Here is a 25,315-nt window from a genome sequence, read left to right as displayed (position 1 = left end):
CAGCACAGGAAATCAAGACACAACTCCTGAAGGTGACTATTAAAGCCACACCTATTCCCAGCAGTCTTCAAAACACCTTTGTGACAACTGTTTCCTCTGAAGAAGGCTTAGAAGCCACTGGCATTGAAAACCACAGCATGAGTTGCATCTCAGCTGTGTGCCACCAATGACAATTGTGAGCCCAAATGTCAGTGAGGACAGATACTCTTCCCTAACCAGAGTACCTTCAACCACCTACCTTCAGCATCACTTTCCTCATGTTATTCAAACATTGCTTTCTAGAAAGCATCATCACTTTGCAGAACTCCTGCATTTTCCTGCCTAGCAAAAATTCAGCACAAGTGTAAAAACCCACCACCATTTAGTCTTTTAGTAACTACAATCAGCTTCGTTCCAGGTCATCACAACTAAGGCAGCAGCAAAGCATTAGTGAGTTCTCCTCTCATCCTGGTGGCCATGGAAATCAGTGACAAATTACTTTCCTTATTAGTAAACACAAAGACTAACTAGCTTCAACTTTAATGACACTTTTACCTACTAAGATACCAAGTATTTTCCTGCTGGAAGCATTGGTAATTCCCTTTTAATGCCTTCTTCATGGGATACAAAATAAATTCAACTAAGGCAGAACTGCAGAAGAATAGAGGTGGCAAAGCAGAAAGAGCCTGTATAAAATCTTGCACTCAAATGCTTAGGTTTCAAGGATGCCAGACCAGCAAGCTTTCCATTAAACACTCCAATAAAGCAGGAAAGTTAAAGCCTTGAATATTCTCCCTTCTAGGCACACAGCAAATGGATCAGTTGCTAGTAATTATTTGCTTTCCCTGTGCTTCAGGCATCCCCATCTGTGAAATGGGCCTCATATCTTCATTTATCTAGACAGAAAGCACCCAACATAGGAGTCAATACACCACTGTCATCTTTCTTAACTTCTGAGCTTTGTAACAAAACATCATCCCCTATTTGTACACTCAGCCCAAAACACAAGTGCTTAACCTTGAAAACTACACAAGGAAACAAGCCTCCCATCTGCACAAAGCTGTACCTGCTCACACCAAACTAACAGCTGTAGGCAGGGTGTAAAAGAACATTTGTACATATGAATCCAGAGGAAACTAAGGCAAGGAGGCCATCCTGTGTCTGAAACTACCTGACTCTGAGATTACCAAGGGAAGCTTGCACCCTTCCCATAGCTAAGCTGCTGGCGATGGGATTTGGCATGCATGCTCGGATATAAAAACTCTCTGCCCAGATGTGCTAATCCCCTGTGGCAACCCACTTTACCACACATGACCTCCAATGGCATGATTTGACAAGGTCAATGACTACTCTGCCACAGAGGTTACTGATGTTCACTGAAGTCTCCAATGCGCACACAAGAGAGTCCCTCCCCCTCTTTTAATGCAATTAAATGCTTTTTATTTAGAAATTTGCACAATTTACATGCCATTTTCTCATCCTCCTCACACAACCACCCTCCATTAAAACCATTTTCCTGGGCTCAAGCACTGATCTTATCCTCCCCACACTTTCTTCAGCTCCTCCATGGAATTCCAGCAAGAATAATGACAAAGATGAGCAGAGCTGCTTCTTGTCCCACTCCTTCCATGTAACAAAGGAGAAGTCTTGAAGTCTCTACTGGACATACAACACATGCACAGGATAGAAGTGGGGGGGGGAGGGGGAAGAACATAAGGCTAAAAAGTAGGAATTCTGTGAACTGAGCTACCAATGCCATTTACAGACTGAACTGCTGTTAACCTTCTGCCATCAGGATGGTTAGATACCTTATCCACTTCAAGCACCCAACCAAGCACAAACAAATGCTTGTCTCCTCATTCTCCCTGTCACATTGAAACTGATCAGTGAAAACAAGGTAGAAACAGGGGGTTTGGAGCAATTAAATTGCAAGTGAGGTTTTATCTTTCCAAGTAATTTCTTCTATCCTCAGGCACTCCCCAATACCCCATGTATGACATCACCCCAACTTCACAGGCTTAACGAAGCCTAAGTCATTCCAGCAGCAGCATCATTTTACACCATTTCAGTGGGCCCCCAACTCAGAAGATGATCTAAACCACAGTAAGAACACGCAGCTATAAACTAGCTGCAAAGGCTCAGGCTGTATTTGCAGGGTTTCTTTAATCAATACACATCTGCTCTGTGCCCTCCTCGCCCCTGTGCCAGAAGGGCATTTGTGTGGCTGTGCAGTGAGCCAGATCAGGGAACCAGGGAATTAGTTTTCCTGGCAGCATAAATGCTAGTGCTGGCACAAGGGAGGTAATCAGGACAAGCAGCCAGGGCAGGAAAGGACCATCCCCTTCAGCAGAAACACGTACTTATGTCAGATTAAAGTGGTCACAGCCCCAGCTCCCTCTCTATTTCTGCAAGCCTGGGAATTACCCAGCGGCATGGAAGACCAAGTCGTTTAGCTTTGCAGAAGGGTGTCTTGGCTAAATACAAAGCTATTTTCACAGCTTGTTTCTTCTCTCACCAGCCTCCCCTCTCTTTAAATAATAATAAAGAAAAGGTTTGAATAAAGGGGTGTGGACCCCACCAGACACCATGTTCCTGTACTCAAGTACAGAGTGAAGGACACGGTGCTGGGCTGCAAGGGGCTGAGGACAGCAGCTCTAGGCTCCTAAATGGAAGGGTGCTAACATTTTCTCTGGCAAGGTAAACAAACCCTGCAGTACAAAGATTGAATGACTCCATGGAACAAAAGGGAAAATAAGGTCAAACAAAGGGAGAAAAAAAAAAAAAAAGGAACAGAAAGAAGAAAAAAAAGGAATGAAGCAAGAAGCAGCCAAGATGAGAGAGATATGACAGATACAAACACACAGACTAAAACCCCCAAGAGGCTATTCACTAGCTCTGAAGCTGAGCACATGGAAAAAGAGAAGAATTTACTTCTTCCTCAACTGGAATGTTTGCATAATTGTCACTTTCAATTTTACATAATTTCTTTTCCTACACATTTGTTCTGTGTCTAGGCCACCACGCAGGAAATAAATCCCTGCATCAGAGCACAGCCTGTCTGTGCTCCATGTGGGGCTAAGGAGATTGAGTTTCCCATTTATTTCTGTATCACATTCCAAGGAGGTGTGAACAATGCTTTATCAGACTTAAAATAATATGGAGTAAACAGATATCCACCCCAGCCAGGATGTGTTTGCCTAGGCAGATTTTTCCTAAAATGACAGAGAGTAGGTAAGTATATAAATCATAAGTGTTACATAAGCTCTAACTAAATACCATTTTCCCCCTTCCCACCACAGGGCACACTGAACAGAGGACAAGCATCACACCAACAAGTAACTCAACCGGTAATTTTAGGGCTGTTTCTTCCCCCACTCCCAATTAAAAAATGATATGCATTCACTTTGAGTACTGATGCAATTTGCTCCATATTTAGGGCTGATACCCAGATGCCCTATTACAAAAAAAGCTAATCTATAAGCCCAGGTACTGAAATACCAATTCTAATTAGATTTTTAGATGTTGTTTATAAAAATCTACATTAAGAGGAGTGGGGACAAAGAATGAACTTTCAACATTACAAGGAGCAGCATTCAGTAACTTGGCACCCAAATGCTCATTCATTACTGAAAAATAGAGACAAACCATTTCAATGACCATAGTCCAAAGAGAGTACATCACCGTTTCTATTTTGTTCAGCCTGAACAAAGAAACCAACAAGTTTCAATACTGTTAAACACTGATGATGTTTAAAGTTCATTCAGCTTTAAAGCCCAACATATTAGAAGAACTAGAAAGTCCAAACCCCCAAAAAATCTGCACTTAACTGCAAATGTTTTGTCTTGTAATTCAGCTGCAACCCAAATTCTGACCCTCTCAAAAGGTACCTGCAGACCCCACTTTGGCAGCTTCCTGGGATGTGAAAGCAATGGGATGTCGACTCGCCAGCCAGGAAAACCTCCAGCATACTTCTGTTCCTCTCACCAGCATCAGGAAGACATTGCAAGACACCAGCATTTACTCTTTTTGAAAAGGCCTGATTGTCACGAAGACAAAAAGGCAGCTGATTTCTTTCCCCCCTCCCCCATGCTTTTACCCTTCCAGCCCTGCTGCCAGCAGCACGCCGGTGAAACTGCACTGCCACAAGCTGCCACTCTCCCCAGAGCGTCCCTCTGCCATGGGGGAAGGGAGACACCCACACTCCACTTTCTGCTCCCGGCCATCAGAAAGGCCACTTTTGTACCACGATTAACCCCTTGCCAACCTCAAAGTATGTGCAAGAATGCTGCAGTAAAATTCGTTAAATAAGCCACAATTTGTTCCCCCCTGTGTCTGTATTCTTATTGGCATGCTTTCTATGTCTGGGTTTACACTTCAGGCACAGACTCATTATTCCTACAGTATTCAGCAGAGACTGAGTGAAGAATCACATTTTGCTTATGTTCAGAACATCGCAAAGGTAACACTAAGAAAAACACCAGTGACTTCATCTGCTAAACATTTATAAACAGGGAATGAGAATTTTAACACACAGAGGCACAAAAGGAGAGGTATAAAAGAACAAAAAGAATTCATCTGCTGCTCAAGACAAAAACCTACTTCCTCTCCTCAGTATTTGCTCCTTTTTGTCCCAGCAAGCTCAGTAAAATCAGTGAAAACTCACCTACTGGCACTTATCCAAAACTCAGAACCACATAAAAATCAAACCAAGAAATGTGCCAAATGAAGGCAAGCTTCATCTGCTTGCAGGAAACATGGAACTTGGTCAATAGTGTTTGTTTACTGAAGCCACCCCTGTGGTGCTGGCCACACCACCACAGGAGACAGGCACACCGTGGAACAGATGCTCACCCAGCCTAAGATGGCACAGCCAGACCTCTCCCACTCCCAGCCCCAAGACAGCACAGACCACACCATCAGCAGCCTCCTCATAGTTTTTGCTGCTTGTTTCCATTCAACCCAGACCTGACATTTCCTGAAAACTGGGCTCAGCTGATGTTTGAGACCAATATGTGAGCTAACTTGGTTTATTTTTAGTAACTCCATGTTACCTGTCTGCTTTCCAACACCCTTGTGCACAAACGAGCAGTCTTTCAACCCTGCTGGGAAAGGGCACAAACCTCTCATCTGTTTACAAAGGCCTGTAGTGATAGGAAGAGGGGCAATGGTTTGAAATTAGAGAAGAATAGATTTAGATTGGATGTTAGGAACAAGTTCTTTACCATGAGCATGGTAGAACACTGCAACAGGTTGCCCAGGTAGTTGAAGCCCAACCCTGAAGATATTCAAGGTCAGGCTCAACAAAGCACTGAGCAACCTGATCTAGTGGAAGATGTTCCTGCTGACTGCAGCAGGGTTGGATTGGATGCCCTTTGGTGATCCCTTTCAACCCAAACCATTCCATAATCTCCAAGCAAACCCAGTATGCAGTGGCAGGAAAATCTGCCAGTTGGTACGTGCCAAAAAGAAAGGACCCATCTTTGCAGCAATACACATGAACCATTAAGTAAACCAAGTAACTTGATTTATGTACAATGGACTTAACACAGCTGAACACCAGCGGTTTACACTCCATCCTTTCTGATGTCAAATTAACATCCTTACAGGTTGCACTGACCTTAGAAATAAACTGACAGAGAAATGTCATTAAACTTGACCATTTGGGGGACATCTTTATGTAAAAACTACACTGAAGACTTAAACCCAGATATGGTGTGGAAGTGCAGACCACCAACACATCAGCAAACAACTATTCAGTAACAGAGCTAAATGACCTTCAAGCAGAAACTCAGTAACTGGATGATGACACTCCTGGCCCTAGCATTTGTTTTGGCAGTGGTAAAGAAAATCCTCTGATACATTTTGACCAGGAAGCAGTGATCAGGAACCCAGCACCCTGTTCAACAGGGAGACTCGATTACCTGCTCCCCTGGAAACCCACACATGGTTGCTTCATCCAGGTAACAACAGATTTCAATTATCAAGAGAATTTTAAGATCTTCAAATCCAGTAGCACGGCTCGCCTTGAAGCTGCCACACAAGAGCAGTAAGTGCCTATAGACCAGGAGCTTCATAATCCCAGTGATGACAAGCTTGAGCTCCTCTTGGGTGAAGGAAAACGAGGCAATACACTTGAGAGATTTCACAACCCATTAATGTGTTTCTCAAGACACAATAGGGCTGAAGCTAAGAAACCAATGATGCTCTGTCTGAAAACAGCTTGCATAAATAGTGTGCTTTAAAATATATAGAGAGAGTTTTCATTCATTTACATAGGCCCTCAATACTGCAGTTCATAACCTCTGTTTTGGAAAAGGCATCTCCTACACTTGCCAAAACACAAGCTCATTTTCTGAGACAACTGGGTTTGACATTAACATGAGGTTCCAGCCAATTCTCTATCCAGCAGCTGCTTAAAAGATCATTTTTTACTGCAAAAAAACCCAAAACCTGTACAGATGACTTCATAACAAGGATGAGAAACCTTTCCTGATTGAGCCCTACAAGCACTCTTGCCTAGATGCAGATAGCATTTTAATTTTTAAGTCACATACCCTATGTGACTTAGTATCATCCAACCATGTGGAAGAAAAGTCATGAGCTGTATGAAATCAAGCTACAGACCATGTGCAGCCCAGAGGCTCTCATTTCTGTTTCATTAACCCTCTTCCTAATACAAACAGCATCAGAAGTGTCAGCGCCAGTATCAAAGTCATCACAAAACGGTTCTCTCTACACAAGTTATGTCAACCCCACAGATGCAGCCATCTCCATAGCAATGGAAGGGATCTGAGAAAGTAGCCCAACTCCAAACTCCCATCCAGTACCTGCAGGGACAGCCTGCAAACACAAAATCCCCACCCGCTCCCCTCGCCGCCAAATGCACACTGGGAGGCTGCCCGGGGAGCGTTAATAGGGCTTGAACAGGGTTATCAGTTTGTTTGATGTAATCAACAACATTACCATGTGCACATTATAATGAACATACAGACATCTGCAGAGCTTGATGGATGAGCTGATAGCAGGCAAGTTATAGAATCCATCTGGTTGGGAAGTCATTGTCGTTTTCAGCTAATAGGTTGTGTGTGTTTGTTGGTTTGGGTAGGGGGTTCTTGTTAAATGCACCAAGTGTTTTACTTAAGTCTGGGGGGGGAAAAAAGGAAGGAGATTTTTGCCTGTCTGGCAACAAAACCTCTCTTGAGATACAGGTCTGTTCTGCATCAGAGGAGTTTCTTAGTAAAGCACGAATGAGTGCTTCCATTAGAAGCAAGCTTATAAATCCAAAGCATCAGTAAGGGCTGATAAAGCCTGGGAGAACTGAAGAAGTCCTTCATTTTGACTCTAAGAAGAGACAGTGAAATAGAGATGGGGGGCGGGGAAGCTATGCTAAGTTTACACCTGCAGTGGTACCCAGAACATAGCATGCTCTGGGTATACCCAGGGCACTGCACTGGTCAGTACATCACAAGCAAAAGGCACTCATCCCACATGAACCTGGAATGAGGCAAAGGAAACATTTCACAAGTGGTTCTCTCGGGAAAATTCCCACTTTGGCTGCAAGCTACTGAAGTGGCAAGCAAGACCAGAGGACATTAGTGCAAGTACTTGTTCCCCATTACAACATCCAGCACAGAGTCACAAGCTGCATCACAGCGTGCTGTACACTGCCCGATGCAAAGCCCATCCCTGGGAGCATCTGACCATGGAGAAGCCATATCCCAACCCATAAAGCAGCAAAACAGGGAATGCTCCCATGGCTGCCAAGCACCAATGACATGAGCAGCTCTTTCATCCAAGGGTGTTCCACCATAGCATGCATTTCGTGTTGCACTCTGAAAGAGACATGAGAGTTTTCTCCGGGGGGGGGGGGGGGGGGGGGGGGGGGGGGGGGGGAGGGGCAGGAAAAGGAGTTTCCCAAGGGACAAATCCAGTCTCCTGTTAGGTAACCAAGCAATGCCACCAGCAGCCAAGGTGACACAGGCAGTGATGACAGAGCTTGCTCAGAGAGGAAACTTGTGGCAGAGTCAGAAAGAAAACCTCATTATCTCAACTTCCGGACCCCTCTGCTAACCACCAGACCACAAAACACTTTTATTGTAGGATAGCATTACAACAAATAGCTATTTTCACTTTGCATGAAACCCACTTGGCAGTTTTATTTTTCAAAAAATCCAGTTTTACTCCAACTCCAAAAGATTGCAAGCCAGCCCTGTGACACAGCATAAGCAATTTCTCCCTCCTTTGCATGCCCCAGTTTTATTAAGTAATCCCCATAAAAGCAATTACTGAGCTTTGGACTGAAAAATAACTAGGAGGGGAAAAAAAAAGAAAGGGGAAAAAAAAAAAAAGAGACAGCAAATTCTGTGTATCTTCATTTGCATACAGATTCCCTCCCTCCCCCTTTCTAAGGTTTTTGCCATGAGGTCTTTTATGTCTCTTTCAATAATCATATAATTATATGATTCCTAAAGTACACGCTGGCAACACTTCAGGGGATTTTAGTCATTACAGGTGACAAGACTTTTCTCTCATGTCTAATGCTCACTAGGATTTCCTTCCACTTCATTCACAGATAAGATGAAGAAGTGAGTGACACCCAAAACCCACTCCCAGGCAGGTTTTGGGGGAATCAATCGTTTCCCTTCTCATTAGGGACACAGGGAAGCGTGCAGAACCAAACTGCAACAACCTTCAACCAGAGTGAAGCCTCTTTTTTTCCAGTTAAGCAGCCCATCACTTTGCCCAGGCACCACATCCAACTATTTTAATGGCTTTCACTTTTTTTTCTTTAATTTTACAATCTAAAAGAAATGCCAAGGTTGCATCAAGAACACTGCAATTCCATTTCTTCCAATGGTTGCAAGTTCTTAATAAGCTGTCCAAAACACCATGATTATTTTATAGCAGGTTTGACTGAATCCATAAACATCTCTTAGCCATACACTATCTTGAGCCTCGCTCCCCCCTGAGTGCAAGTATGTGCTCAGGCTAAGTGGGATAAAGAGGCTGCACATCCTCTTCAACAGCAATGCAAGAGACATTTATGAGCCACCAAAAAAAATAAAACTTAGAAATCAACAGCACTAATGCATTTATGAGCTGAGGCACTTCATGTCGTCGGAAGGTTCGAGACACTTCAACCCTTAAAATTCTTTGGGGTTTTATCTCCCCTCTACAAGAGCTACCAGGAGAAGTTGCAGCTTCACTAACCAACAGGAGGGGTTACAGAAGTGAGCTTGATGTCCCTCAGCACACCACAGCCTGCTGAACAGCCAGAAGCCCTAAATTATCATGTGCTTCCCAACTTGGGCTGTCTGCTTCCTCCTAGACTAAGCATCTCCTCACTAAGTACAGGCTAGCCCAGGGACATGCTAGCATCAGAGTCAATCAATCTATATTTGGAATTGGGGCGGGGGGGGCGGGGGGGGAAACACACCACTAAACAACTACAGTCACTTTTATGAAGCTAGAAAGAACATCTGTTGGAGAGGGAGATCACTTCACATCAGGCCCAAGTGCACTGTATATTTTTTTTTCCCTGAATGCCTCCCCATCAGAGCCTGTTCAGGGAGAGCAAGGTAGGTTTTGGACACAGAAGAGAAACCCAAGCACAGCTCCCTTCACCCTGCTGACAATGCCCAGCCATCCCCAAAATAGAACATTTGACTTCAAATTGCCATGTTTGTGTGGCATAACTATAGATAGCCAGTACAAGATTAAAAAAGCTTTGCTCTGTGCACAAAGGGAGAGACAGGAATGGTGCCATAAGCCCATGTTTTGCAGCCAGCAGCTCAGGGAAATCATTTTGATCCTTTCAATCCCCTTATCCATGCCAACCACTGACCTTGCAGATGCAACTTTTGTTCAAGTTTAGCCCCTTTTTGGCTTAAAGCAAGACAGAGCTACAAAGGGGAGGCTCTCCATTCATCTTGGATCATGCAAGTGCTATGTACATAGCTGCCCTTGTGCTCCTTTTCACCAGGTATTTCTGAACTTCGGATCCAGTCACTCAGTAGAAAATAATTAAACTACAAAGACTGACATGCACCTACTTACCAGTTGTTAGGGCTCCACACAGCTGCTGGCCTGGTTGGGCTCAGGGTGGGAGAGCCCTGCAGCCAGTGCAGTTCATACCTGCCCAGCTTTCACAATTGCTTGCACCAGAGGAACTGGACCGACAACTAAGTGCAGGTTTTGCCTAGGCAGCCTGGAAGCTGTTTAACCCTCTCCTCCACCTTAAACATTTTGGATTAATAACACACAAAGACCAATTCTCCTTTCAGCATCTGAACAGTGTGCTTAATACTTCATTAGTTTCAGAAAAGAAACTATTTTTCAAGGAGATGGAACAGGGCCAGTAAAACAATGCTCTGACTCTCTTCACCATGGGAGGAACACAACTGGAGTGGTCACAGCCCCCGATGTGCTGAACACAGCAGAGCCAGAAGATATTTAAACAGCAAGAGCCACTCCACCTACATAAAACTCTTTTATACTTTTACCATGATAAACTGGAGGCATTAAAGTGCAGCGAATTGGAAATTGTTCTCACTTACAGTTGGATGTTCACATACAGCTGACACCAAGATGCATGCCCCACATACTGTATTTCAAATCTTTAATAATATATTGCATTAAGCAGGACACTGTGTTTCCATTCTGCTGATACTGTTCACTCTCACTTACTTGCTGCAGCACCACAGACAAGCCACACTCTATTTCCCACAACCTGTATGACCAGGACAAAGAGCAGAAGCTGAACAAGCTGAAGCAATAACCACGTTTTGGTGGCACCTTCCCCAGTTGAGGTGAACACGGATCTACTAGGATCTACTTACATGCAAAGACCACCAGTCAAGCTTTATGCAGGGGCAACAGCCTGCAGTGGCCATGCCTGGAGAATGCAACACCTCACACTAAGAAACAGAAAGCAAGAGGGTAAGGATACCAAGAGGAAAAGAAAAACCACCCCAAACCATTTCTATCAGTGTAACTGTCTCCAGCCTGGGTATTGTATCTCTTCACCTATATGAATTTTTAAAGAGGTACAGTTGTGAGATACATCAGAACTCCTGCACAGCAAGCAGGAATCTATCAAAGAAACAAAGTGAGCTATGCCAGGCTGATCTCATCCTACCTGGCACCCTTGTTCACTGTTATTTTCAGAAAGCAACCCTGCGATTAGTCAGTCTCAATCTGAGAAATAATTGAGATAAATGACAAAGTGCACCTTGCTAGCATGCTGAGAGGACAGTGAAGTTCTCACTTCTCACTGGACAAGAAGCCACCTGCACTAATGCTGCAACCAATCATTAATTTGGATCCAATATTAGATATAGGGTGAAGTAGAAAACAAACTGCACTACACCCCTTTTATAAATAAAAAAAACCCTTATTTGTACAATGCAGACTGGTTTAGATTTCTTAAATATGATACATTCAAGTTGGTTTTTAATTTCTTGTATTTAACTTCGGCATTTCTCTCTGGTAGTTTGTCCAACTGAGCTTTCAGCAAGCTTCGTCTGATGTTTTACTCCAGGTTTCAGACTGCTGTAAAAAAGTTCAGCAGTTATGCTACAGGAAACTGTTTTGGAAAAATTGGCAAGATATCAAGAGGCCTTTCAAAAAAAACCAACCCAGACAGGGTCAAGTGCAGTCTGAGCTAAAAATGAGACCTCAGTTATAGACAAGGGTGACCCCTCAGCCTGGTTGGGATTTCCACAGTCGAGTGTCAGGTAAGGAAGCCACTTTCTCTGATGCCATTGCAGCCACGTCAAGTGCACTAAACGGTACCTGACCTGGCTGCAGGCAATGCCCTGGCCATGGGCTGTACTCACCTGGTGACTCCTGTTGTGCAGCTTGTTCACCTGTGCACAACAGCCCTTTCATCCCAGCAGGTGTTACTGAGGACGTTGAGACAAGAGCTGGATCCTTCTTCACCACTGTCCACCACCCAACCATGATTTGCAGGGAACCTAGCTCCCTGGGTTCCTGGCCCAACTGAGCAGATACTTCACGCTGTGTTTTAGTTCTACATTAACCATCTCATATTCCTTAACAACAAGAAAAATACCTTAAGTACTCACTTTGGACAAGATGCAAAAAAAAAAATCAGCAGCTAGGAGAACAAATCAATGGAGGCTAACAAGCCTTCGGGAAACCCAGAAGGCATTTAGAGCTAAAGGCACCATCCAGAAAATCATTAGCTTTCCTGAGGTTAAAAGCACTTTCTAAAAGGAATAACTGGCCATCAGAAACACTGACTTGATAGGACATCACCTGCCAGTTAGACAGAAGAGGAAAAATATTTAGATACCTAGAAACTTGTCTGAAAAATCTAAGACTAACTATGGAAAAAAAAACAAGCTGCCAAGAATATATACAGAGGTATAAGAAGTTACACAGCTAAAAACTAGCACAAAACCTTTGGAACAGGAAGCTGCAATTAAATACACTGGTTTTCTTATCAAAGAGAGATCAGAGCAACAGTAACAGCACAGTGTACAACACACATGTGAAAACAGCCTTATCAAGATAACAGCTGAAGAACTTATGGATTCTGTCCAGAAGTCTACTATCACCATTAGGCTTTCTAAACTCTGCTACCCTCAAGTGAAAGCAGCAGAGAAGGAACCACAATTTAGCACTTCCAGGCCTCCGGATATGACCGAGAGTGGGGACAACATGTTCATCTCCTTAAGAGTCTGTGACCAGATGCAGCTGGGGCTGAACTCTGCTTGTAAGGGCAGAATCACCACTTCAACGTAACAGGCACAAAGTCAAGGTCTGCCTCTTTTCAGCATGGGGATCTACTTCTGGCACAAAACATTGCTTCGTGCATGTTTGTGAGTGGATTCTCCACAAGGTTCTATACATAGGTTAAACACTCCTAAAAAAACCCTACATGCACACACCAGGAAAGTTAAAAATTTCCACACAGCACTCCAAAGCTTTGCTGGAATCTGTAAAAATGATAAACAACAGCCAAAAAGAAAACACAACCCCTTGTCTTTCCAACTACTTCGGGAGAACAATTGCTCTCAAAGATCGCATTCATTAACATTCTGATGAAGTTCCCTTTTAGCGCTGTTTTTCATACTTGAAAGGAACAGCTATGATCAGAGAGAGCCCTCAACTACTGACTCACTCATTTAGATTCTCTCGCTCTGATTCACCAATCACCTTCAAGAATAATTAGCAGCTTCGTCTGAACGTAATGAATATACACACATGCTCACACACATACCATTCATTTCAGAAGGCAGCAAGAAAACCCCCATTTCTCAGCCCGCCAGCCATTCTGACCCCTGACATGGGAACCATCTCCCCAGCAGCACCGTAACCTGATGGTTTTCCACCAGCCACCCATCTCGCTGACCACCTCAAGGCAACAGCTCAGGGCAAACTGAGTTTCCAGGTTAACTCCATGGTTGTGTTTGGTGGCTGGCTGGTAGTAAAACAAACCAAAACAGCACTACACCAGCTTTACACAAGATTCAGGGGAAGGGAAAGGGGAAGTTTTAACTTGTTATACACAAGAAAGAGGCTGCTCCTGGTTTGTCTGTGGGGTTTTGTTTTCCATTCTTTCCTTAATTTAAAAAAACATTTATAATCAACTGTCTTTATCTGTAGGATAGGGGATCCATAAGTCAAGTCACAACTTATCACCGAAACAAGATGACAACTGCCAAAGGAAACAGCACCACATGAGTTAAATCAAAATCCAGAATGCTTAAAATTCACACCAATGAGTTAAAGGAGACTTTATAAAGCCATCCCTCAGTATTAATCTTAACTGCTCATACCTTTAGATCAACATGAACAGAGAACATATATATATTCTATAAAGCACCCTTCATTTACAGGAACACCAGTGGTGAGCAATTTCTTCAGTGGGGAAGGGGAATTCACAGTATTTTGAGATTAAAAGGAAAACAAACAAAAAAACCACCTTACCTCTTTCAAATGCTTCTACCATTGGCTTCTGCCTAATTGTTGAGAAATTTAATTTCCAAGGGGAAGCCCAAAGCTTAGCTGGCTTATTAGCCACAGATCACTGTACCATCAAGTGACAAACCAACCTAGAACCACCCCACACAAAAGGATCACAAGAAACTACCACATATGCAATAAACTCTCCTTTTAGGATTAGAAATTAAATAAAACAGACTAATTCAGTACTGACCCTAGGCAACATACTCACTTTCAGTCTTTCTTGCCCCTCCCAAGCACATAGGTTTCAATTCTTAGTTATTTTCAAAACATCCTCACAGCAGATTTAAAGTGCTCTTAAAAAACAAATGCACATTGAAATGCAAATCTCCTCCAGAGCACAAGAAAACCACCTGTTGCAGCAAAGTTCACTGGAAAAGACAGCTCTGCACCACACACAACGACCTTCCTTTTGCAGTCATTTTCACAGGCATACAGTGCCTTTTGCTTCAACAGCCCCCTTCCTTTACTGCTGCACCAAATCTGCCAGACATCACCCACGGTCAAGGGCAGAGCTGCAGAGGAAAGCCCCCACAATGCAGAGGACTTTCTCCTTTTTAGGGTTACTGGGATTTACAAAATGCTAGTGATCATTAGGGCTCTCCAGAACCTCAACCACAACACACCTCCTAGTCCTCCTAGTCCAGGACCTGAAAAGAAAAGGTGGATTCTTCTTGCACTCTTCCCTCTGAGGTGCCAGCCACCTCTTGAGATACTGAGGTGCACACTCCCTTTCTGCTGTATTTACCAGCATGCAATCAATTCACTTCAGGCAGTACTGAAGCATTTTGCAAGAGTTTGAAAGAGAGAGTTTGGTAAAGACATATATATATACACACACACATATATTTTAAAGAAGAAACAGAAGTGCTTTAATAGAGAGATGTACTTTGGGGTGACAGGAGTTTAAGGTCACCTTCTCCCCTTGTGTGCCCTATTATCAAGGTTATGGTTTGGTTGATTTGATAACAAGGCTTATCCCGTTTGGAAAGCCCAGAGTTTTTTCCCATCAGCCCTGGAGGGACTGCACTATCATTTGAATTCTATTTCCTGATAATGTGCTCATCATGGTAGAAAATTTCTGCAGGAAGATGAATTTGACTTTCTTCACTGACAGCTCAGCAGAGACTCAGGGGTTTAATTGGACCTCTCTGCTGATGCATATTTGACTAAGAGCATGCCCAAGGAATTAAAAAAAAAAAGGAAGATACAGACAGGTCTATGGATTGTTTCAGAGGCACAAGGAACAGATTGCTCACTCATTATCAATTCTGCATACACAAAGTAGTTGGCTTTCCTGTTAGGGACAACACCCAAACCCATGCTGCAAAAGGCCAAAGAAAAAGTCACGGCCAACCAAACACAAATTATCTCCCCACTCCAGTATCTACACACCTACTGCTGCCCAAGGACTGCTGGGCTAAACATCCTTCCTAAACAGAAGGCCAGGTTCCTCAAGCAAAGGTTTCACTGCCCTGATGCCAGGGTGGTCAGCCAAGGCATTCACTGACACCTCCGTGGGGGCACAAGGACCATCTCTGGAACTTTGAGAAGTTAGTTCCATCAGCAAAAAAACTCCCACTAGCCAAGATGTCACCAAGTGGCCTGCATAGCAAGAGGAGTGGACTGGGGAGAAGCAAAGCCCACCAAGAAAAAAAGGGATCTCACAGACTGAGCCAAAGATTAGAGATCCCAGGGCAAATCTGGCATGGTCATCAGCCTGCACAGACCCCTTGCCACTGTAAGGTGGGTTCACAGACGCAGAAGTGGCAGAAAGTCTGAAACAGGGAGAGCACCCCACAACTCTGCCTACAGTGTTAGCACAGTTTGTCAAAGAAAGTGGGCAAAGGCAGCAGGGTTGGTTATATTTACTGGGAATTCAAGTTATTACTCCCGTCAAGTGACTTGCTAGGTGCTTTCTCTCCACAACTCACTTCCTCCCCTCGTACACAAACAAAACAAAAATCAAAAGCCAAAGTCTTGGTTTGTCATTGCCCCTCTGAAAATATTAAATTTCCTGCTCTGCTTAACTTAGCTCAGACAAGGCAGGCAGTATTTGCTCAGCAAATATTGTTTGTAATAAGTTAGACAAGCAATATTTTTTGCCAGCCTATTAACACCAGAAAAATATGTACAGTCAACAAGAGATGAAGAATTTGTTCAATTACTTCAAAAATGGGAATTACAACCAAGGGATTATTATCCATTTAAACATCTCTTTTCCACAAAATGTCAAACACTAGCCATTTGCTAACAATCTCCGGAGACAGATAAAGTAACATTTTGGCAACGCAAACACAAACTCCTCGAACGGGGAAGGGCGGGGGGTGGGGGGGGTGGGGGGAAAGGGGGGAGGGAGTAGGAAAGAGAAAGGGGCGGGGGTGCTGGGGGGAAGCTCCATTCACAACAACACCGGACCGTCCCAACACGCCAGGAATATTCTGCAGCCCTTCACCAGCCAATTAAAACCCCAAACAAACATTTGACTTGCCCTAAGTGATAGTTAACACCAGCCGGGGCCGGGAGAAGCGAGGCGGGGGGGGGAAGGGGAGGCGGGCGCTGGGGAAGGGAGAGAAAAAGAGAGATGGGGAAGGGGAGGCAGCAAGTTGCCAGCAGGCTGCGAGCACCCGGGTCGCCTCGCCACCCTCCTGACCGCAGCCTCGAGATCCCTCCGGGCTGACACCAGGATTAATGCACATTAATTGCTATTTGCAAAATTCAGAAGCCTGAAAGCGCCGCGCTTCCTTTTGCAATTTTTTTTTCCTCCCCCCCTCCCTTTTACTTCCCCCCCACTCCCCCTCTGAGCCCCAACCCCCGCTCGGCAGGAGGGCACAGCTCCCCCCGGCCCCCTCGGCTCTTACCTCCAGCGCTTCCAGGGTGTTGAAGCTGGCTATGGCGAAGCCATCGATCAGATCCTCTTCCTGGGAGCTGGACTCGCGGCGGCGGCGGCGCGGGGGCCGGGCGGCGCGGGCGGCGGGCGGCGGGCCCCGCGGGGCGGTGCAGTTCTGGCCGCCGTTCTCCTTGCCGGGGCTCGGCTCCTTCTCGGAGCCCGAGGAAGGGCTCTGGTTCCGCGGGTCGCGGGCCGCCGCCTCCCGCCGCCGCACGCGGTCCCGCTGCGACCTCGACCTCCGGCTCTGCCGGATTTTCCCATCCATTGCCGAAGACGAAGCAAATTTCAAAATATTTAAAAATAATAATAATAAAAATAATTAAAAAATAAAAAAATAAAAGAGAGAGAAGGCCGGGCGCGTGGGGGGATAGGGGGTGGGGGCGGCGGGGGGTGCAGAGGGGGGAGAGAAAAGTCGCCCCCCTCTAAGTCACCGCTTCCCCTCTCCAAACCCCGGAGCCCTTAAAAAAATAACAATAATTAAAAAAAAATCAACAACAACAAAAATCCTGCTGTTCAGAGCCTCGGATCCAGGGCGATGATAATCCACAGAGCAAGGCTGGGTGGCGGTGGCGGTGGGGCGAGCGGCACACACACACAAAAAATATTAAATCCACGGAATGACCTTGACAAATTTCCACCCCCCGCCCCCCCCCACCCCCCCAAAAAAGCAGAGACGGGAAGAGGAGGGGAGGGAAAAAAAAAAAAAGAGAGAAAAAAAAAGAGAAAAAAAAAAGAGATGGGGGGGGAAGATATCTGGATCAGGACGAGGACACCTCGGATTCACTCGGCGCGGAAGAGAGAGGCAGATCCAGGAGGCTCGACCCAGCTCGGGATAATCCAGGCGCGGCGCCCCCTCCCCGGGGGCAGCGCAGCTCCGGGGCCCCGCTCCGGCCGCCGCGCTCCGCGGTGGGGGGGCCGCCGCCGCCGCCGCTCTCGCCGCCCAACTTTCTTGCCGCGGAGCGAGCGAGACAATCCCTGGGCAGCCCCCGCCGCCGCCCGCAGCCGCCACCGCCCGCTGCCGCCGCCGACCCCTCCTCGCCGGGCGCCGCCGGCGGCTCGCAGCCCCCCGCCGGCGCGGCACGGCGCCCCCGCCGCCGCCGCCCGCTGCCGGATGGCGCTCGCCCGCCCGCCCCAGCCCGGCCGCCCGCGGCGCGGCGCAGCCCCGGCCCCCAGAAGCCGCTCAGTCGGCGCTGCCCGGATGCCGCCCCATTCTCCCCGAGCTGGGACGCGGCGCTAGCACCGCCCGGCCGGCCGCGCATGAGCAGGGCTGCCAGCTGCGCGTCATTCCCCGGCGCAGGCCCGGCCGTGCCCCCGGCCCCCCCTCTTCCTCCTCCTTCTCCTCCTTCTTCCCGCCCCGCCGCCGTGCGACCGGCCCCCCCCTTGCCTCGTCTCAGTGGGGAGTGGGGTTAGGAGGGGGCGCCGCTGCCTGCCCGAGCCCCTGCCACCGAGAAAAGTTTCCCCCCCGGGCCAGCTCCCGCACCGCCTCCCGTCCTCGGCCCGGCCACCCCCTGCACGCTCCTACCTCACGGGGCCTGGTGAGCCCTCGGGAAATGGAGTCTGCCCAGCCATCAGTCCCGAGGGGCAGCGAGAGAGTCTGGCCGGGGTCGAGAGGCGCAGGGGAAGGGAGCGAGCTGGGGACAAGGGATGACCTAGGAACAAGCAGTGGGACCAGGGACGAGCTGTGGGGTTGGGGGTCAAATGATGAAGTAAGGGATGAGTTGAGAGAGCTTGGGGGTTAGAGGATAAGTTAGAGACAAGGAACGAGCTCTGGCATGAGTTGGGAATTAAACAGTGTGCTGAGGGATAAGAAACAGGCTGAGGGATGAGTTGTGGGTCGAGAGCAACCAGAGGGAACAGAGGAGGAGTTGAGGGACATGGAAAGAGCTGAGTGATGAGCCAAGGAATGATCTGACGGTCAAGGAACAAATTAGGGCACAGCCTGGTGATGAAGGTGTGGGGGCAAAGAGGGAGCTGTGGGCGGAACACGGAGCAGCACGAGATGGGCTGAGGGTGAAGGCCAGAGTCGCGGAGGTGAAAGCAGAAGCCTCTTCTGTTCATTACCCTGTATTCCCCATCCATCCATCTTGCTGAGGTTTTACTCAGACTTTGCAGTGCAGAAGGCTGAAGTTTGTTCTTTTTTCTCTGCTGTTTCAGGCCCTCTCTCCAGGACCTCCTTGATGAAGCTTTGGTCCCTGGGCACTTCCCTGGAAAAGGGACTGGCTTGGTGGCTGAGCAAGATGCTGCGCAATGCCTAGCCCCAGGGACAACGCTGAGAGAGGTGTGTCATTCAGGGCCCCAGCATAGGGTCCCACATACCACAGTGGTAGCAGGACGTAATCCTCCTGTTATCATCTTTATTGCATGCAGTCAGATACTGCTGCACGTTACCATCACTCCTGGGTGCTCCCTTCCTTGTGTGTGCTTGGCTTTGCTCCATTTGACTGACTTGGCTTCATTCCTTATGTCTTCGGCTGCTTTCACCTTCCCAGGTGTTAGCCTCCAGTTCGGGATGTGAGAGAAGTTATGAGGATGTGAAATAAAACCTAAAGAAGTCCACTGAGCTTCATAAATGAGCTGGGTAAAATCCACAAAGAAGATTCAGTGTCAGCAGGAGCCATGGAAGCAAAGGAAGCCAAAAAAGTCTCAGGCCACCCGGTCCCGCTTGTAGTCCAGGTCAGTCATCACTAGGGATGGTGGCTTCCTCAGGCCCAAGGCCCCAGCAGCAACAGGCTGGTAGCTGGGTGTCTAACACAGCCACCAGAGGCTTTGACTGCAGCGCCAGCCTTCCCTTGTTGGTGGTTTTTTTTCAGCCTTCCTGATCTCATTGTAATAACTGAGATCTCAAAAATTAGTCTCCTTCCACCTGTCCCCAACAGGCTTTTTTTTGGAAGGTTTTCTGGTGTCTGGTAACAGCCTTGCCCTACCTTACTTAAGAGCTAAAATAAAGATGATCCTTTTAAAATGTAGCATAGAAACGTCATTTAAATTTAAGCAACTTAATACCAGAGGTAGAAATTCCCCACGTAGTACAAAGCCTCTTAATGCGAACAGTCAGTCATGCGTCGCATGCCTTGATCACACTCCTGTTGGTGTCATTTGTGTCCTAATAAAATCCTATAATCTTTTGCATGCCAATTAAGGCAGATAGCAAGGTCCAGCCGCTTCCTTGGGTAATTACAGGCTAGTGGGGAGTCAGACAGTTATGTGCTGAGGGAAGGGGGTGGGGGGGTTGATGGATTGTGGATTTCCAATGGGGTACTTTCCTGTTTCTTTAAGGGACAGGTTTTGATGCTTGGTATTTTAAAGCTGTAACCAGGATCCAGGGGGATGGTTGTAGTGAAAGATCTGGAGTTCAGCTACAAGGCCTTGAGCTTAGCAACTGTATTTTACCAATGTTTTAAGTGTCACTTTCTAGCAAAGAGCATTTACACTGAGTACAGTAAGCTATTTTTACACCTTTAATTTACAAGGTAATTTCTTTGTTGCTGAGAGGTGCATCATGAGGGTAAGTCATTTGTAAAAGATGAGCTGGGAAATTTTTAACAGTTTGTCTCGGCAGTGCTCGTTTGAGTCCCGTTGTGCTCTAGGTCCTCCATCATTAATATGCGTTTCTAGTTCTCCTTTTTCATTCACTTCCAAATTTGCTGACCAGCAAGGACAGTGGAAATTGCCTGTAAAGTTCCTTTCTTTATTTCCTGTCAGCAGGGTCATCAAGATTCTCATCCCACTTACATGTTTACATGCAGGAGTTTAATGTCACTGTGAACATAAACTGAAGGTGCCTTCTGGGGGAAAGTTGTGATTTTAGGTTTTTTTTTTCCTATTAACTCCACAAATTCAGCAACTCTATGATTACCCATTGTTACCCTCAATGTTGTATGCATTTTTGTTGTTGTTGTTGCAAGATGCAGCAGAAGGGTCATCCAAAGGAATGAAGAGAAGCAGAGTCTGCATGTGAAAGGATGCTTCTCTTTGAGACAGCACCTCTGAATCGATTCTGCCTTTCCTTCCACCAAGGCAATTTCACATTTTCAATAGAAGGCAGACCTGCAGTGGGGGGTTTCCCCTCCCCAGCATCAGATGGCTTTCCACACAATGATATTATATTCATCATCTTATAACTTTAGCTGAAAGATAATGCATCAGAGGGAATGAAAACAGATGGATGTTAAAACAGACAATTCCCTGCCACAAACCTGGGAGCCCTCCACTGCTGCCTGGTCTGTTCATTCAGTTCATAATTGTGCTAGACATTCCAACAATAGAGAGGCCTTCTTCATTAGTCCTGAATTTACTGAAAAGAAGCTCTGCAGGCTAGAACTCTTTCGACGCTTAGAAAACAGCAGCCAAAATTTACCACAGGCTTAAATGGCTAAAACACAGCTAGATAGAAACGAGCACAGAAAACTCCAAGGAAAGCAAGAGAAATGGACCATGAGACAAGGAAGGAAGACAGCCTAGCAGCAGCACTGTCTGTGGACAGCAGACACTCGTGTACCTTTGCAACAGGGCTGCAGTTCAGGTGATACCCAGGAAACAGAAACCTTTCCTCTTGCTGGAGTGCAGGCATAGCTGAACTTGTCAATGTTGTGCCTGTGTTTGATCTGATTTTCCCTCTCTAGCACCCATCCAATAGCCAGCCACACGAGCCAGTGAATGCCAATCCCTGCCATGTGATGGGGCACAACCTTTTTGTAACCCTGGTCTGCATCAGGTGACTGGGGCTAAGCAATACAGATCAAGTCTCTTACCAGCTGTCCTGTGAGTCAGACCTTGATTACAATATTGACATTAACATTTTAATCACATGCATGCTGCTGCAGATTTTAATGGCCAACTTGCTCTGCCTTTGCTTTTTGACAATCAGAAATTAGACCCTTGTTTGTAGCTTGAGTACACCATCAGAACAGCCACTACTGGAGCAGTAAACATGGCATTGCTCTTGCCACGAGCCTGCCCCTGGACATTAACCTTGCTGGCACTGGAACACCTCTCTGGAACAGGGACTTTGTTCTCAATTACTCTGTTCCTGTGTCTGGGGCAGGAGTGGAAGTTATGGAAAGAGGAGAAAGGCAGTGCCTTTGTATTCTCTGTAGCCTAAGGCAATGTGAAAATCTACTGTCCATGCCTGACTATCATTTTTGGATTCCAAGGGACTTTAATCGGAGCAGAGTAATCCAGAGACGTTCCCTTCATCCTGTGGGGCTGGAAGCAGGGCTACTGTAACACTTTCCCTGCCTTGTGACATAAGAGCGAGGTGAAGAAACTTCCATACAACTGAGAATCAGGCCCCAAACCTGTGCTGTTCCTCTCACCCCAACCACACTCCACAATCTCTTGCAAACCCCACAAGCTCCATCTGTGAGGCTGCACTCTGTTAAAGACTGTCATGTCCGAGGTAGAAGGACAACCAAAAGGTCAGAATAAATAAACTGAATACAAAATTGCTTAAGACAATAAAAGAAGACCACAGGCTTGCACTGCAGTTCTGACATGCACCAGAACATGCTTCAAGATGTTAAATAAGCTGGGTTTTGCATCACTGGGATTAGCCATTCTCTGCTGTTTCTCCCCCAGCTACCCCAATGCTTCGCTAACACCATCAGGCTTTAACTGCTTGGTGTCCCTTCCACAAACATGGGCTGCCTTTATCACTTGCTTCATCATGGTCATTTGCACTGAAAATACATAATCACCATCAGAGTACAAAGAATCATTACGAATAATTAGTTACTTCCAATATGGCAAGTCAGTCTCATAAATCTTGAATATTTGGCTTTGGTTTTGGAAAGAGAGTCCTTAATGGCCACACTAGTGAGACTCTGTTAATTGATATAAAATTGTATTCAAAATTAAATTTGTTTTAACAGATCTAAATCACCCCAATAAATCAGTGTCAGCCTATTTGCTTTATGGGTTCAAGTATGCCTCTCTTTTTTTTTTTGCCTTTGGGAGAGTGTGTGCTTGTAATCAATGTGTAGAGGGCTGGATCTGACCCTCCCTTTGGTTACTAACTGCTTCCACATGGAGATCTCTGGGTGATTTGCTGGCCTGAGAAGAGATAAAGGAGTGAGTAAGGGGGTGTAGCTTTCTAGCCTAGCTGGGGCAGCTCTTGGTCATTCACCCCTCCTGCCAGGCAGGTGTTGGGGGTGCAGCACAGACAGAGCTTTAGCTGGTCTCTGCTCACAGACTGCAGTATGGAGCAGCCAGTGTGTAAGGAAAGAATTGCCTGTCTCTGTGCCAAGTGAGCAAAGGAGGGGAGAAGGAATTTTAATAAGAAAAAGAAGGCATTCAAGTCTGCCTGCAATAGTCAGATATTGATGGTTTTATGGGTAATAGAGATGTGAACAGTAGTTTTTACAGTGCTTGTTAGGGTTTCTTTTGGGTTTGGGCTTGTTTGTTTTTTTTCAGAGGAACTATCTTTTTCACTTGATGTAATCACAGAACACTTCCATCTGGGTGAAAGAAGGTGATAGTTAATAACAGCATAAGTTTACTTGACCTTATATACTCTATTTAGCTCCTGAAATGGTTTCAGGATAGGATGTTATTTTTATTTTAAACTAGGGAAGGGAGATACTGAGACAAAATCCCAGTTTCCCTCTCCCATAACTTCTTCAGTTGGCTGTCTTCACCTTTGTGCAGTGTTGAGCACAAATACTTCCTGAGATCCTGTGTGGTAAAAATCTGTTGGAAGAATTCCCCATTTGCATCCTGTCTGTTATCTTAAATATCTGCCTAATTTTTTTATTATTTTTTTTTTCTCCTCCAGAGATTCTTTCCTGCCTACTTCATCTCAGTAAATCTTTCCCCACCCTTCTCCTGCTGAAGCTGTTGCCTGTATTTTTGCCTGTCTGATCTCCCTCGGGTTCTAGCTGTGGAACTTGTTCCGTGTGGGCCGGTCTGACTCCTGCCTGCAGCCTTATGAAGTTTGGTGCTCCCTGCCTGGAGATTTGCATGTATATGGGTCAGATTTCAGGAGGCTGTGAGCCTTCCAGGGTATGAGCTGCCTCTTGCTTCACATTTGTTAAGGCTGAAATTGCCATGTCTGTTGTCAGGTCCTGCAGCATAATGATCAGTAGCTAATATTATGTCTTGCTTGACTAGGTATGCCTAAATCCTGTTGAGCTCAGTGATCTACTAAATGATTCTTTAACTTGCTTTCAGTGTATAGCTGCCGCCTTTGCTGCTCAGTGTGCTGTGTGGTACATGGTATCTAGGGGTGAGGAAAGTGAAAATCTTCTCAATCAGCTTTATTAGGTGTAGCCATTGCAGCTGTTGGAAATTTTCCCTGGATAGATGTTGCTTCTGTTTTTAACTGTGGTGTAGATTGTGCTCATTTTGTTCTTAAGTAATACATTTCGTTTTAATCTCTTGGTGTATATTATCGATCAGCTAACAGTTAAAAGATAAAACTCTTTAAAACTCAACCAACCAACCTTCCCTTCTACCACCACCTCAGGAAACCTGAAAATTAAAACCATAAATATATTTTTCTGTCCTGAGTCTGGAAATTGTGGGGAAAGCTAGTAAAAACCAACTCGGAGAAGATACGTCTGGCAACCTACAATTTCAGAGCTTTGCTAATAAAGGCTGGCAGGGTGTGCAAATCTAACTTAACACATGGTCAGCTACTTATGATAAACAGGTGCTAAAACATTTCTGCAGTATTTCCTCCATTAATATTTTGTCTCTTTAAAGCAACTATCAGGAAGATGTGTCATCTTAATTACAGTATCTGGAAGCCAGGAGTTTACTAAGCAACTCTGTAACTTGCTACTGAAGGCTTCTCTGTGGGGGATTTTAGCTCTCTGTGTACCAGGAGCAGGCTAAACACAAATGTAGGCTGGCAAAATCACAATGATACATAATTTAGAGTGTGTCAAGTTACCCTTGGTGGAAAGTAGGTGAGCTGGACAAGTGTTAAACAGGGCTTCACCCTCACTGCTATGGATGGCTATAACAGGGGATTTATTCCCAGAATGGACAAGTCTTTAACAAATTACTGCACAGTTCTAATGTCCTTCTGTCTTTGAGTGCTCGAAGTACCTTTGCACGAGCTGAATGAGAAGTGGATTCAAAGATATTTGGGAGAATACAAGAGTTAAAATGTTGGCTTGACTGCCTGGAATCATTTTGCAAGGAGAAAGGTAAAACTGGAAGCTAAGTAAAAGAAAAACAGGAAAGATTGAAATGGATCACTCACAGTTAGAGTGAGTGTATAATAAGGACTGAATTATTCTTAACACAGAGGACTATTTTTTGCATTCGCCTCATACTGTTGCTAATCTTTTGTTGTTCTTCATCTGATTCACTGATTTAATTTCACTTCTGCAGAGGAAGCAAGAGCCTCAATTTATGAGGGGGGACTGTGAGGGCCTTCGGAAGGGGGTGTATTGAATTTCAGGAGGCATTTTACAAGAAGGTGGCCCACCACAATCTTGTGCTACAGGA

At 45.7% G+C, this 25,315-nt stretch overlaps 1 protein-coding gene across 17 annotated transcripts in view; it reads right to left on the bottom strand.

Annotated features, from left to right (window-relative positions):
- Nucleotides 1–17,132, bottom strand: part of FBRSL1 (fibrosin like 1) — a 560,475-nt gene extending 543,343 nt beyond the window's left edge. For all 17 annotated transcript variants that reach the window (XM_054172920.1, XM_054172926.1, XM_054172935.1 and 14 more), the window contains exon 1: nucleotides 16,833–17,132. In XM_054172920.1, coding sequence (XP_054028895.1) covers nucleotides 16,833–17,126 — 294 coding nt within the window. In that variant the 5' untranslated portion in view covers nucleotides 17,127–17,132. The remainder of the gene's footprint in view (nucleotides 1–16,832) is intronic.
- Between the last annotated feature and the right edge of the window lie 8,183 nt (nucleotides 17,133–25,315).

The sequence above is a fragment of the Dryobates pubescens genome, chromosome 25 (assembly GCF_014839835.1).
Source record: "Dryobates pubescens isolate bDryPub1 chromosome 25, bDryPub1.pri, whole genome shotgun sequence".
NCBI lineage: Eukaryota > Metazoa > Chordata > Aves > Piciformes > Picidae > Dryobates > Dryobates pubescens.
The sequence above is the reverse complement of the archived record's forward strand: the minus strand, read 5'-3'. Positions and strand labels throughout refer to the sequence as shown.